The 16,572-nt window shown below is 38.6% G+C and overlaps 1 protein-coding gene across 1 annotated transcript; it reads right to left on the bottom strand.

The window, feature by feature from the left end:
• Nucleotides 1–14,776: 14,776 nt before the first annotated feature.
• On the bottom strand, nucleotides 14,777–15,931 carry LOC143362394 (uncharacterized). Its single transcript, XM_076802494.1, has 2 exons — nucleotides 15,602–15,931; nucleotides 14,777–15,360 (listed from the first exon to the last, which is right to left on the bottom strand). The coding sequence occupies exons 1-2, from the start codon at nucleotides 15,786–15,788 to the stop codon at nucleotides 14,777–14,779; spliced, it is 771 nt and encodes a 256-aa protein (XP_076658609.1). The 5' UTR covers nucleotides 15,789–15,931.
• Nucleotides 15,932–16,572: the final 641 nt, after the last annotated feature.

Consider the following 16,572-nt stretch of genomic DNA (forward strand, 5'->3'; position numbering starts at 1 on the left):
GGTGCAGCGAAGTGAACGGTAGGAAAAGTAGGTGTGCGAGAGGTAATTAATGGTCAACCGTAATTATTGGCGACCAAACGGACAGATCGGGGCTGACATTGGAATCGCGTGGCTCGCGATCTGCGAGCGTTTCCCGTTGGTCCCATAAATTCTCGAAAGATATTCGGGCTCACTTCGTCCTTTTCATTTGTTGTATGCATGCCCGCTAATAGTAAGAATAAAATTCTTTGTAGACTTTTGATACTAGAGGCAACGAACGCCAAAAGTAACATATCTTACGAAAATGACAGGAATGCGTTCCTGAATATTCTACACGTTTTTTTATTTTCACCTTTTGACATGCCAATTAACTAAAATTCGATGTGACCGGAGGTACCATTTATTATGAAACGTATTATTCGTATGAGCTTTTGCGACATGTACCATTTATTATTTAACTTAGCATTTGTGTAAGTTTGTGTGACATGTTGCTGGATAATATTTCTTATTAACATTGAGCAATATTTCACTTTAATGGGTGGAATGGATTAAGAAACACGTGACATATTACGCGCAGATGTCTCGTAAACCAACTACAATAAATATATTATTATCTGGAGACCTAAACGTTTGTTGGATTTTGTCGTTATGATTTTAGGCTGAATGTTGTCAAAGAAATACAAATCTTTCATTAACCTCTTACCCGTGCATAACGAATATACTCGTCATCGAGAAATATTATTTCTTTTCGCTTTAACGAGCATACCCTTCACATGAACACAATAATTAATTTCAAATGTACAGCGTGAGGCACCTAGCTTGATCACCTCAAAAAACTTCTAAATTATGCGTTGTACAAAAAAATGATTTCTACAGATGTTACATGATATCGGGGGGGGGGGGGGTACACAATGTGCTGTATATGACTTCTTTATAAGTGGAGGCGTTTAGGAGATTTAAAGGTCAACTTTGATTTTTTAACTAGAACGGTATACGTTTTTATGCACCAAACGATGCAGTTTTTTATTCTCTATAAAAAAGGTATTAACCCATCCATGTCGAAAAACGAGTATCATACGAATAACATAGTTTCGCAGATATCTTAATTTCAATATTGCTAAGAAGATATTTTTATCGCGATAGTATTGGTATATAATTATCGTTAGAGAGTAAGGTTTTCTTAGCAATATTTAAATTAAAGACAAGATAAACGAAAAAAAAACCGCACACAAAATGACCTAAAACGCACTAGAAATATCTGTACATTTTTCAGAAGCGACGCAGGTACATTCGAAAAATGGAACTACCTGGTTGAGCGGTTCAAGAGGATCGAAATAACGAAACACGCGCCTCAGAATCCTTTCAATTAGTCGAATTCGTCTAATTGGCCCTTTCCGGTGTAATTAGTCGACATCGAAGGGCATTTCTCCGGTAACGTGCTCGTTAGCGTGCATGCTGCTTTCGATGCTGCAAAGGTGAAAACGCATCGGAGTTAGATGGCGTGAATTTATCAAGAACGTGGTGGTCACGCACAGTCAAGAAGGCGCGTGCATGAAGGATGCGCCAAGCGGAACGCGCACCCGATGCACCCGACGCATCCGTGCACCCGACGCGATGCGACGCGACGCAACGCGACGAGTCCAGTCTAGCGCACCCGACTTCCCTTTCCCTTTGCCCGGTTAGCAGATCGTCCATTGGCGTACCACCTGTCATTCCGTCCCACACGGAATTATCTACTGAATTCTGATGCAATCGCCAGATGCCAGGATTAGAGGTTCCACGGATTCCATCAATCCCGAACCTGTTATCTTCAGCGATAACGGTTTTATGGCGATGCAATGATTTTATCTACCGCTCCCCTCCGTCTCGAAACGCTACACACGGGGTGGAGATTCTCGAAACAAGTGATTCCAATTATTAATTCGTACTCGAGCTTGTATCTTTTCTAAAAAGGAACGAGTGGAGCGCCTGTATTCCGGAGGAGTCGAAGTAGAAATGTGTAGACAAAGAACAAAATAGTAAAATCATTGGAATAATTTAAGAAGACTGATATCTTAAAATTGGCTTATTATACTGGCCTGTGAATTTTTATGCGAAATAAAAAATTGTTTTCAGTTTTATATTGACTACTTAATTCTCATTAGCCTCACATAATTTCTAAAATATAATATAAAATGAAACGACATAGAGCAATATCACGTAAAACAATATGTGCATTATACGTATGTATAACTTAAAATAAAATAAATAAATATGATATATTTCATGAACTATAGTTAGCGTTACTTTGTCGATAAAGTTTCCACGAATTTGCCGTAAAAATTGATTCATAAATTAGCGGAGTAGCGCGTCCGGTGACGCGGCGATGATTTTGAAAAGTGAAAGCTTGAACACGAGGGAAAAATGAGCCGTTGAGGAGCACGCGGCGAAGAAAATGGCGCGAACTACGCCAATGATGGCCAGCACGTGACTACGGGGCACGCGCCGGCACGCGCCACATTTCTCACAGAAAACATGCTCCTTTCTTCCCCTCTCTCCCTCCCTTTCCCTCCCCTCTTTCTCTCTCGCTCTTCGAATCATCCCCACTGCCGAGTCGCCTTGTTCTTACTCCCTTCTGTACTACCAATTTCCAACACACGCACATCGCCTATCTCGTTCCCTCTCGTTTCGAATCCCCTTCTGCCTCCTTGTCCCACCATACCCGCAGCGTTTCTCTTCAACCGAAATCTTGAATTTCTCTTTTCCCCTCCTCTCTTCTCTCTGATCCGTGCTTGTTACTTCCTTATCGCTTTCATCTATGATCTTTATTACTTCTTTTGTAAGATTTGTTACTGATCACTCGATGCTTTCCGCTGAATAATAATCGCACTGTACACTCCGGCACAAAAACTTCTGACACCCCTTGAGTTGTACACGAAATCGAATTTTTCTCGTGCACACGGACAATTTATCAACCCCTTTCGATATTTATGTCGAGTTATACTCGTGACGAAACTGTCACAATCTTTTAGTTCACGAAATAGTCGTCACGGAGACCAGAAAATTTGCTTTCGTCATTTGAAGTAGAAGTTTTGATAAAACGAGAAACGTACTCGTAATTTTATCATATTTTCAAATATCGATGAACTAGACAGTAATAAATAAGAGGCGACGATTAAGTGAATAAAGAAAGTGCAACAATCAAGAAACAATAATACTATTGTTTCCTCTGAAATCAAATGAAATTCTTCATCGCTAACTCGATGTTATATGACAAGGGATTAACATGTCCTGTATTTCGTATAAAAACAAGAAATGATAGACAACTAATTATTCCTTGCGACACAATCTTAAATGCAAATCAGAAAATGAATTAATAATTAGTCGAATGAACGAATAATAGTCGAATAATTTGTCTAATTTGTCGAATAAATGTCAGGGTTTTATTAGACCACTGTAAAAGTTGGTGAAAATAAAACACAAGCGGTTGCGTTTTGCAATGACAGTTTTATTAATAAATTATATAGACACCACTATTTTCTGCAATAATTGTCTTCCAACATTTTCTAAAAAAGGTTTCCGAAAATATCAGGTCGAAACCTGATTTCTTAGATTATGCGAGTTAAAATCGGCGAGTTGTCGTTGCGATAAGATGTCGATGCGTCGACGGGAGAACAATGCGTCGATGATTTTCGCGAGACTGGTTGCGATCGGTTTGTTCGATGCCGGTCGAGCTCTCTATCGAAAGAAGCATCCGAAAATCTTGGCCATTCGTAGCCCCGATGCGCTATGCATTATTCAAAAGGTTCCCGTGCTCGGCCCGTGTTTACGTGTATGGTGGATGCACCGTGTGCAGTGTGCGTACGTGTAGCCAGTGCGTTGCCGTTGACGTCATTGCACCGAAAAGATACGGGACACGGGGCACGCGTCCCTCTGCACACCGGAGGGACACCGGATCGGCAGCTGCACCGATCCTCGTGCAACCACATGCTACACCCGCACACATACTGTGAATGTGAATCCTCGGTGGCTTCGCGGACATTGCCACCGCGCCGATTAAATGACGCCTTCCACCACGCTCCAACCGATCCGTTTTTCCCGCCACTTTTACCAAAATCTCACAGCTTCGATATTTAATGTTCAGCGGGTATCTTGGTTTTCGAGGCCGATTTCGCACGAATTTTTAGGAATTTTTTTCGGAGAAGCTGTTGAACCTGCTGCATTAAGATTTTGCACACGTATTTATCGGTGTTTGAAGTACACGTGTGATTTTTTTCTAGTAAATATAATCAAAATTACATTAATTGAAAAACTACAAGAGAAGCCTATTTTTTAAATACTGTTCAAACAAATAGATTTGTCCTACATTATCTTACGCTACTGAATTCTAAGAGCAATCTATTCTCAACTTACTATCGAATTTTATAGAACACTCTTCAAAGATAAAATTATACAGAACTCGATGCCAAATTAGAATTATGTTGAATCTGGGTTATAATGGAGCTATATTGGCCTATCATTTTAAATCGAATCATATGCACTCTGTTCTCAAATAGAGTCATACTGCAAGCATCTAGAAAAAAAGAATCAGAAAAAATCCAAAGAATTATTTTTCAAATAGATTTCAATTAAATTTTCCCCTGAAATAGCATCGTATGTATGAATAGGAGCTATCATTTTGTTATTTCTTAAATTTGGCTCTTATCAAGAGATACACATACATACAACCTCGCACAACCTCGGTCGTCGCAACCTCGTTTATTCATTACTAGCGATTATCACCACGAGTTGTTAGAAGCTGTGGAACTTGCGGTGATGATTATGGTGGTTACGTAGTAATAGAAAAAGATGGACGCTACAGATCGCATGATCGGTCACGTCTTTCGTTGCACAAGCTCGATTTCTGCACGCATTTTCGGTATCGTCTCGTGCAACCAGCGACGTTCTACAGTAAAGTATTGATCTAAGCCGAACGAAGCTACACGATCTTAGTCAGTTCGCCTATCCCCTCCACCGGGGGCATAGCCCGTGAGGGGCCAAGAAGTTCGAACTGCCTCGGTCGCCGACCGAGCAGTGTAAAGTGTAAACACGTCGGGTATATCGGTGTGAGCCACTACTAATCCAATTCCAACGCTTCTTTATTTTTCATTACTTTGTAATGGGACTTTCAGCAACTTGTTGGTGGCATTTTAGTTGGTGGCAAGTAGTGTTTACACGCGTTGTCCTGTTCTTACGTTCGTCGCGGTCGACGCGATTACAAGAAAACAGTAGCTCTACACGATCTATGTCACAGCACGGACCGGAGGATTGGGCTTAGATCAAGACTTTCCTGTAACTGTAATTTTTAGATGCTTTTTTTTTACCGCATCAGGGCTACGCCAGCCACGCTTGGACGACGATGAAGGCAAGAAAGGTAACGGACTATTGCCAAGTTGATTTGAAATCGTGGCGTTTTGACTGGAGAGCACTTAACCTGGCGACAACAGCAGCTGGTTCGAGCCGGTGTCACGGAACGGGCACCTACGTTCCGAAGAGGGCCTGGCAGGCGTGTGCGCCGCTCGTTCATCCCCTGCAGGGTGATTAAATGAAGCACCACGATTCACAATGGAAACCAACCGTAAAACACTGTTACGCCCCATCACTCTACACCCAGTTCTGAAACTTCAACCGACGGTTTCGAAGGCCGGTCTCTATCTCCAACCGTGCCATATTTTCAAGGGATTCCACCGCCCGGATTATTATTAACGAACAGTTGCGAGTACATGCCGGGACAACTTGCGAATAGAAGGGTGGGCGGATAATAATTTGCTCGTACCCCGTTGCCACAAATATCGGGCCGTTGAATTAGGACTACTCGACGCTCCAAATATTGTTCACCTCGCGCCCTTCGTGCTCACAGAATTCCAATTCTCTTTCTTATTAGACTATGATCTATGATAATTGAGAGTGAAATATGATCTAATAGAAGACCATGAAGAATTTGTCTATACTGCTAGACAATCGCGGATTCTGTATGTGAAATAACTGCGACTCCGGCGAACTTTTCAACATTGTCCGAGTTGCCCTATCTTCGTTAATTACATTAGAATCCATTTGTCTGAGAACGTAAATAAATTTGCCGTACAGTGAGAAACGCTGCAACCTATTTCCGCGACAAGAGTTTTTCAACTCCGATGCCGTCGTCGTCTGCACAACATTTTGACGATCATCCTTATTTACCCCAATTGCGACGCGTTTCTTATAGACGGCAAAGTCGAGCGAAAAGCGCGCATCCTTGTTCGTTACCGTAGATTACGAATAATCCGTTCATCTAAATGACAGTGACGCAGCCATTCGAGCGTCGGCGCGCAGAACGGTGTCGATACTATCAAAAGACAGCAATAAAAAGTGAGTGCCGTACGACGAACCATAGAGGAGCCATCGCGATGTGAGTCGACCGCGGGGACGTTCTTTACCGACGATCTTAATTGTTGCAAGCCACGTGAACTCGACAGAAGTAAAGCTGTCACTTGTTCGCGGGCACACACGCCGCGCCGCTCCCGGGGAATCGTTTTTCCAGTTCGGGAATTATTCATTTATCGCTTTATGGCGGCTCGCGAGTACTGGTTTCGAGTAGCATTTTATTGTCGCTTTGTTCAACGATAGCCAGCCGCCTTTATTGCCGTTAGAAACGTCAGGGTCACCCGACCGCTCCGCTCCGCGCGGAGGATGATTTGTGCTCGCTCGTAAAACTGTGAGACTCATCCAAACATTTACACCTGTTCTTAATCAACATTAACATAAATATTCTTTAAGTCGACCATGGGACGAAGGAGGCAGGATAAATTGCGACCGCGAAGCTTTTTTCATTTAATAATGTGGCAATCCGATCTCGGTGATACAGGGCGTTCCATTGGAAGTGAAATTGAATTTGAATTGAAATATCACCTCAACTAATGGTTTTTCGATATGAGAAGGTTAATCATTTTTTGCGAGGAATAACGAACTGCATTGATTGGAGTATTAAAAAGTATGTGGTTTTGTTAGAAAAATTGAAAGTGACCTTCATATGCCCTTTACCCCTTCACCTTCGAAACAACCATTAACATAGAATTATGTTTCCCACGTGATCATATAACTTTTGTTCGAAACATTTTTCAATATCATTCATAATTTCAGAGATATTTGAATGGTGCACTTAAAATTGGACGCCCTGTGTACAAGTACACTGCGGGAGCAATACTAAGTCAGCAGGTACTGGAAATAGGTATCAATCAAGTTTTATCGAATTAACGTTTACGTTATATACTTATGGGGTTTAAATCTGAAATTGGAATAATGCAGCAGCCCGAAGTTCGACATTTTCAATGTAACGGAAACGCTAGCTATCTATGCCAGACCCAGCTGTCATATACTAAAAAGCTTGCCTAACTATTGCATACATGCTATACCACCTAAAATTACAATACAAGTACTATTCGTTCCGACATCTATTAGTAAGCGGCAGAAACTTACTCGAGTATGTAATGGCGGGGAAAAGGATAGGTCAACGGTCGGAAAATCCCGGAAGAAGATTCTCCGGGGACCGGAAGAACGATTTGGGCGACACGCGATGGGCACACGCGAAAGGTAGGGAAAGGAGAAGACTGGTAGGGAAGGTGGGCCTTATTCAGGGCCCGTATGTTGCGCGCGTGTGCTCGTCGGAGGCAGCGTGCCATCGTTGGATAGAGAGTTGCTCGGTGTCATCTGGCAAGCAGAGCAACCCGAAAACACATGGGTGTTTTGTCTCCTGCCGGTGTGTGTGCTTCCACTTAATACGTTGAACTGGGAGCATCGTATGCCTCCACATAACGGTCGAGTCTACCGATTTGGCTGCACGCGTACAGTGTGCTCGGCCCATACCACGAATTATTTTATCGAGTCTAGAAGTATCGATTCAAGTATATTTCTTGTTGTTAGATTATCGGAAAAAGTTCGTGCTCGATTCGAACACAAATCACTGACTATATACACTTTAAAATAGCACTTCTATTCAATTACAAAGTGGTCCAAACGTCTCTAAACTATTTTAAAATAAGCTTACTATTTGTCAAGAATCCACATTTCTTACGTTGTAAATCAATTCAAATTTTTAAATGGTCTAGAAATTTTGGGCCATCCTGTGTATAGCCATCATTTTCTACGATTGTCTCCTAACGTTTCACAAGCAAAAACTACGCAAAATAGGGTACAATATTATTCCAATATTATCAACACGTTGAGCGCCATACCAGTAACCGTAAAAGTGACAAAATCAAAACCACTTATTTCATTCACAATCGCGAAAAACGAAAAAGAAATCAATTTTTCATTTTTAATATAAAACAGCCGAATTAATTGTTTGTGTAATTGATACGTAATGCGCACAAAATATTTTCGTTATATAAATTACATTACTATTTACATATATTCAAATTTTCGAACACTAATTCACGATCGCAAAAACGAAAAAAAGAAATCAACTTTTCATTTTTAATATAAAACAGCCGAATTAATTGTTTGTGTAATTGATACGTAATGCGCACAAAATATTTTCGTTATATAAATTACATTACTATTTACATATATTCAAATTTTCGAACACTAATTCACGATCGCAAAAACGAAAAAAAGAAATCAACTTTTCATTTTTAATATAAAACAGCCGAATTAATTGTTTGTGTAATTGATACGTAATGCGCACAAAATATTTTCGTTATATAAATTACATTACTATTTACATATATTCAAATTTTCGAACACTAATTCACGATCGCAAAAACGAAAAAAAGAAATCAACTTTTCATTTTTAATATAAAACTGCCGAATTAATTGTTTGTGTAATTGATACGTAATGCGCACAAAATATTTTCGTTATATAAATTACATTATTATTTACATATATTCAAATTTTCCAACACTAATTCACGATCGCAAAAACGAAAAAAAGAAATCAACTTTTCATTTTTAATATAAAACTGCCGAATTAATTGTTTGTGTAATTGATGCGTAATGCGCACAAAATATTTTCGTTATATAAATTACATTATTATTTACATATATTCAAATTTTCCAACACTAATTCACGATCGCAAAAACGAAAAAAAGAAATCAACTTTTCATTTTTAATATAAAACTGCCGAATTAATTGTTTGGTGATTGATCAAGCAAGCTCGTAAAGTGTAAGAACTGTGCGCGCGTGTAATGTACGTTCGGAACAGGCTGCGCAAAAAACTACGAGACCAAAGTTTTCAGCTGTGAACATAAAGTCGGACATCAGCGTTGATGCGGCCAACTGTACAGGTAAACCGTAAGATCCGCTTCGATGATTTCGGGCGGTTAATCAGGTGAGCGTGCCCACACGGTCGACAGCCATTCGGCCCATTCCGTTTTAATTGAAAGCAATCGAAAGAAACAGCTTGATCGATTGCGGAGGGCTCGATGTGAAATCGGAAGGAATCCGAATTACCGAGGAAGAGACGGAAATTGACACTGATGGGGAATACAAGAGTGGTGCAAAACGGGTTAAAGAAACAGTAAGCAAATCACTCATGCCCTCTAGACACTATTACCGATAGCATAATAATTTCACATGGCGAATATAAAAATTTATACTGATTACGTCACCTACTATCGACTGAATACATTATTAATTAGGAGACATCGGATTTTATACACTTATGATAAAGGGTTTCTTGTGTAGAAATTAATTCGTTATCTTTTCTTAATAAGTTGACTATTCGTTTCCAATTAACCAAAACAAATTCAAGTCCGGAAAACGATCTCTATTATTTTGTACAGGTTCACTTCATCTTACAGGTAACTAATAAATTTGAACTTAAAACAAAGTTACAATTGACTAATTGGGGGCCTCGAATTAATTTATACACCTAATATAGTCACAGCATTTGAAAATATTATTATTTTTAACATATCAAAATTATTAACGTTAACCGTACCGAGTACAAAATGCAACTGATATGCATTGTTTTATAAAAACTACAAGATTAGATTTATTTAAATTTCTCTCTATTATTTGTATTATTTATTTAGAGTATTGTCGAAAAAGTTAAAGTAGTACCATGATAAATTTTAACATTCTGCTGGTAGCTGTTAAATTGATTGATTTTGTGGAAATTTTTATGGTTCTATTTGATACTCAACGTGTTACACATATGAACTTCTTCAAATGTATGTAAACTTTTGTGACCGACAGTGCATTCACAGAAAAACAATACAGTACACGATTATTTACATGTATACACATTCTAAAGCAGAATAAACACAATTTATTTATAAGTAAGCTGCGAATGTCAGGCATAAAAATAGGTGGAGTTTTCATGTTAAAATGATTAAAACAAAAAGCAATTTATTATATTTGGCTCCAATTTCTTGCAATGGATGCAGAAAACTTTTATTTTGCATAAAACTCTGCAGTCTATTTACAGGTTATTTATAGGCTTTCTTGTGACAAAAACGGGCATCTTCTGATAATATTATCATTACGATATCATATGCGAACATAATGAGATAGAAACACAATTTACATTCCTTGTTCTGTGCTGGTCCGTACGACTCCGCCTTTCGAGACAGTTAAGTGAATTCAGCGAGAGACATTCATTTTTAAATAGACGTAACAAGTGTAATTACGAAAGTCCGTAAACATACGAATTGCGCCGCTTATCGACACGCGCGTAACAGCGTTCGCGTATATCGTTCTCTTCCGACTCATCTGCCGCGCTTTCATCCAGTATAGCATTTTTCGTCCTGGTTTAACGTTTTCGCAAGAAAACATTGTCGCAACGTTAGTTAGTCGCTCGTTTTTTTTCTGAAACGCGGGACGCGCGTGCTCTACGCTCGGAAGACTGTTCGTTGCACCGGTTAGGTATAAAATAATAAGGACCAGTTTTTTCGCGGTGTGAATTGACTTGTATTTTCCGTAAAAGAAGCATCATTATGGCAGCGTTTCGTATGTCTTAATTGGACGAGATGGCCCCCGAATGCAGACAGATAATGAACCTACTGGTCGTTGAAAGTTTGCGGGTGGCTTTTCTCCGACCTTCGAACGCATATTTCTTTTCCTTTATGTAACTACATTGAATTTCATGTTAAAATCGGTACTAAACAATAGAGTTTTGCGTAATCGGTACTTTTGGAACTATGTTTAAAAAAATTGTGAATACGTCAGCTAATGGTCCTAAACATGTTCAATTACCGACACAATAAGGCATTATATAAAACCCTAAAAATCCATACATTTTACAAACGGATTTTCTTTTTCTTGTGTAGGCGAGAAAGGTGATACAGGGATTGGTTGATTCAATGCAGTTATCTGGATACTGTGCACAAGGTGTCTCAAAAATGTCGGAGAACCTTAAGAAAAGGTGGTTCCTGAGGTCATTCGAAGTAACTTTCTCTTTTGCGAAAATTTCCGCCTCGGCTTCGTTAAGAAGTTATTAACGAAAAACGCGGACCAATCAGAGCGCGACTATGCTGAGCGCGGCGTTAGCATTGGCCGAACCGGAATCCGTCCGCTGTAGCCGCGCTCTGATTGGTCCGTGTTTTTCGTTAATAACGTCTTAACAAAGCCGCGTAGAATATTTTCGCAAAGGAAAAAGTTATTTGAAATCACCTCAGGAATCACCCCTTTCAAGGCAGTACCATATTTTCCAGACACCCTGAATCTTAGGATGGAGCGAATAAAACTTTTCTTTTCGATGATCAAATTCTAATAGCGCGGAAAAGTTGCCTATTTGGCCGAATAATACGTGTACAAAATAGCTCGATCGGATAATTTCTTCTGTGTGCACCAAAGGCCTTGATTTTCAAAATTTTAGCAAAAAAGAACTCAAGAAAGTTCAATTGTGAAAATTTTGAACGTGCCTTTGGTGCACACAGAAGAAATTATCCGATCGAGTTGAAATTTTTGACACGTTTCATTGGGCCAAGCAGGCAACTTTTCCGCGCTATTGGAATTTGATCATCGAAAAGAAAAGTTTTTTCCGCACCGTCTTAACGAACTCTTCTTTTCTCACAGCAGATTATTGAGGATAAAGTAACTCCGATGACAGCATTTGGGTTGTTTTGTTAGCCCTCCGACAGCGGAGTTCGGGTCTATTTTGACCCAGGGTATCACGCTCGTCATTCAAGTATTCCGTTTCAGGCGAATGAGTTCGGCGAGCTGCATTAAAAACAACAGGATTTACAATAAGTATTTGGAATAAGTACATTCAAGGTATGTTTAAAAAAAATTGATAAATACGTCAGACTCAAGCATCTTCAATCATGTAGTTGTAAAAATGCTACTAAGACAGACGCTGTCCAAGTGTTAAAGAACCTCTGAATACAGTTGAATTTGTGGAATCCTTCGAATGTTTGACCAAATAATCACGAGGTCTAGCTAAATAATTTCGAAAGCGATGCTATCCCAGTGTTTACGCACTCTGTGCAAACAGGCCTACTGCCTGCAGGCACAAAGACCCCAGACACCCGCGGTAGGACCCTCGCCCGTAGCTGCTACTGACTGGCATGATGTTTCGGTATTTTCGGCTGTGTCATTAATTCAATAAGGCCAAAAAGTTCGTACAACCTTCTAACGGTATGGCCTCGTTGAATAAGTGTTCATCCCTTTTTTTTTCCTCTCGTTTCTGGTGCACGGCGAACTCGAAAGGTGTGCATCGGTAACCCTTTATGCCGGACTATTTTGTCGGAGGTCGGCATTGGCCGAGCGTGACAGCGCACACGTGCAGGCACGCGACCGATATGTGTACATCAACGAAATTAAGGAAGTTGTCTGGATCGTCGTTTTTCTTCATTTTTCTTTTTTTTTTATCAACCTGATACCTTCATTATAGCAATATCTTGGTGTACGAAAAAACTTCGGGGCATCTTGTACTCCTCGATCTCTAACGGCTTGCGTCGAACGGAGAAAAGAATTCAGTGACAAAACATACTTGTGTGTTTTTTATGATTTTGTTTATAAAATTTTTACGAACATATTTGCGACATTTTTCTGATTCAAATGATACCAAACACGATACAATTTGGATCGTATTTGCTTGTTTAATCCACGGTACAGTAGACCCTCGATTATCCGAATTAATTGGCGGAATATGAGTGTGATTTTAATTTTCATTTAATTTTATGTCATAGAATTGAAAACTGTTTTTGTTTTTTAAAGCGTATATGGATGTACGTACTATTGTAAGTACGAGGTTATAGTGGAGCGGCGAGGCGAGCATAGCGGAGAACAGAGCTGTGCGGTGAGCAAAGCGATGCGGTGCGTGTTTATAGTGACGCGGTTAGTAACGAGGAACAAACCATCTACTTTTTCTTTAGTATGCATCGAAATGCCGTCACGAAGACTTCGAAAGCTCATGTTGGCCGACAATATTCTTACTAAATATTATATATTAACTTCAAATTGTGTAAGACGCAGAATTAGGAAGTGGTCAGTCCATCCTATTAATAAAGATAAAGAAGGAAGTGGGGAATTTAATCGTTTATATTTTAAGTTGAGGCAGCATCCCGATAAATTTAAACAGTATTTTAGAATGTCGATCGTAGCATTTGATCGGATTTTAGAATTGGTACGTCCAAAAATTAATGTCCAATGGAGTAATTTTATTCAGAATCCAATCAGTATTGATGAACGCTTAGTTATTACCATAAGGTAAGTAAAGCTAATTCCGTATTATATAAAAGGAATCATATCTTTTTATATTTCAATAATTTTTATTCATTAAAATTTGAATACATTTGTAATATAACTAATTAATGATACGGATGAGGATTAATTGAAATTCCATTTCTTTTTTGAAGAACTTATTTTTTACTATTTTTTTATAGATTCCTTGCGACTGGTAGAAGCTTCCGAGATCTTTCTTTAACATTTAAACTTGGCTATACTACCGTCAGAAGAATTATAGAGTCAATGGTAAATTTATTATGGGAATGTCTGCAGCCCATTCATATGAAATCACCAACTTTAAACGACTTTTTGAGAACCGCATGCGATTTTTATAATATTTGGAATTTTCCGAATGTAATTGGTGCAATTGATGGGAAACACATACGCTTGAAATGTCCATCAAACTCTGGAACAATGTATTATAATTATAAGCATTTCTTTTCAATTGTTCTACAAGCGGTTGCAGATGCTCGTGGAAAATTTATTATTGTGGAAATTGGGGGATATGGAAAACAAAGTGATGGTGGTACTTTTCGGTCATCAAAACTCTTTGATTTAATGGATAAAGGAAATTTAAATATTCCTCGAGATTCGCCATTGCCAGGAACATCAGATCCAATGCCTTTTGTATTTATCGGAGATGAAGCTTATCCACTATTAAGGCATCTGCTAAAACCATATAATCGACGAAATTTAGATCCACAAAAAGAGTATTTTAACTCTCGCTTTTCTAGAGCGAGACGTATTGTTGAATGTGCATTTGGAGTTATGACTGCAAAATGGAGAATTCTTTGGAAGCCAATTGAAACATCACCTGAATTTGCTGACAATATTATCAAATGTATATGCGTTTTGCATAATGCAATTATCGATATTGAGGGAACTGAATGCTTCGAAATGTACAACGAGTATGTACAGGAAAATGATAGAAATGCTGTTACTATTGGAAGAAGTGGAAATAGAGCTTCAAGTCAAGCTAATCAGGAAAGGGACGCATTTAAGATGTTCCTTTGGCAGAACCAAATCTGAGCCATGTTTTGTAAATAATTAATAATAATTATTAATATTATTATTATTAATAATTAATTTTATTATTATAAATAATTCTGTTATATTTCTAATAAAGTCATTTTATTTAGACGTTTCATAAACATAACGGTAAACCATTTTTTGTATATCCATCATAAGTAACATTTTTTTTTCATCTGTCAGTTTCTTAATGTGTGGAATGAGGCTTTGAAAAAAGCCTATATCTTCATCATTCTGTTCCTCTGATAATAATCGTAACTTTTTTTTCTCTATTTCGATCAATTGGGAAGCTATTTCCTGATTAGATGAAAGATCATTCGATCTTTTTGATTTTCTCGTGCTGCTACAACCGGCAACAGATGAAACCGGTGAAGACGGTGCAGTAGATGGCGGAGAAAATATATTGATATTAGAATCTTTGAATAAGTCTTCATTCGGATCTGACAATGCTTGATCGACTACTAAATTTCCATTATTTTTCCTAGGGATAAATTGATCCTTAAGAAAACTTAATGAATCAAAATACTGCCATGAAGATAGTGGCTCTGTATGATCCAAATGATTGTCAGGGTCATCTAGATTTTCGTATTCTTCCGTTCCAGCTCCTGACCTTGGTTTTGCTTTCTTTAGCATCTCGGTCCGAAATTTATCACGCAAATTTTTCCATTTGCTTCTTACAATTTTACCTTGAAGTAAAAAATTAATATTGTAACATGCGTAGAAAATGCGAGCACACGACGCGGGCTATTTATTTGTTCCTTTTTTTAAGAACTCGCTTTTTACTACTTTTTATTATGCGATATTAAGGTATCTGCTAAAACCATATAATCGAATAAAGCAATTGCGTTTTGCATAATGCAAAACAAAAAAGAAACATAAAAATATAATGATTTATCTTCTATGTATATATATATATGTTATAATTACTTGTAGATTTCATTTCTTTTGCTACTTCTTCCCATAGTTTATCCAGCACGTATCTATTGTGATGATTTTTGTCCTTTTGATCCCATAGAGGACGATTTTTAAAAATTAAACTAATTAATAAATCAAGTGACATGGTACAGCCGAATGCCTCCGAACCGCGATTGTCTCCGCTATCAGAAACAAACATTTTTGTTTCTATGTGCACCGCTATTATACGCCGCCTCGCTCACCGCTCTCATCACCGCTCCACTATATTCAGTTGCATTTGATTACATTGGTTTGATTTTGCCGCGATGTTCACCTCGTTGCTATCCTCGATCTTCACCGCTCCACTATAACATTTTTATTTCTATGTGCACCGCTATTATACGCCGCCTTGCTCACCGCTCTCGTCACCGCTCCACTATATTCAGATGCATTTGATTACATTGGTTTGATTTTGCCGCGATGTTCACCTCGTCGCTATCCTCGATCTTCACCGCTCCACTATAACCGTACCAAGAAACAAATAAATTGTTTTAATTACTACGAAAACAAAGTTGTTATTGTCTCTTCTACGTCCATCCTAGCTACCGGATCTGTTGCTTGAAGAATATCCACGACTATAGAAACGTGTCCTACAAGTGAATAATTACTGCAATCATTTGCCCATTACGTAATACAGTCACTTTTGTTAATCATACAGATGTCGATGTCTGTGGTCCCGTAGCATGTTCAATCGTGTAACCTGTCTTTTTGTCATCTGAATTTCTAGACTGCGGATTTTATGCGTTCACCGTTTGTCGTCTGGTGAGCGACAAGGTATTAAAAACACTCGACAATTATTTAGATGCACGATGAGTAGACTGCCGATTTTGTGCAATAAAAAACTGTGAAGACATTAGAAGTATGCAAGGATATTGTTACATTTTTTCTCGACTCAAGTACGAAAATATCAAAAGAATAAAATCATTTAGACTTAATTCCTGCTT

The sequence above is a fragment of the Halictus rubicundus genome, chromosome 2 (assembly GCF_050948215.1).
Source record: "Halictus rubicundus isolate RS-2024b chromosome 2, iyHalRubi1_principal, whole genome shotgun sequence".
NCBI lineage: Eukaryota > Metazoa > Arthropoda > Insecta > Hymenoptera > Halictidae > Halictus > Halictus rubicundus.

Excerpts from the sequence above, each read along its gene's own strand:
- LOC143362394 (XM_076802494.1), bottom strand. The coding sequence starts at position 15,788 with ATGTTTGTTTCTGATAGCGGAGACAATCGCGGTTCGGAGGCATTCGGC. Across the intron at positions 15,361-15,601 it reads AAAAGAAATGAAATCTACAA|GTAAAATTGTAAGAAGCAAA; the intron begins GTAATTATAACA and ends TTTTACTTCAAG.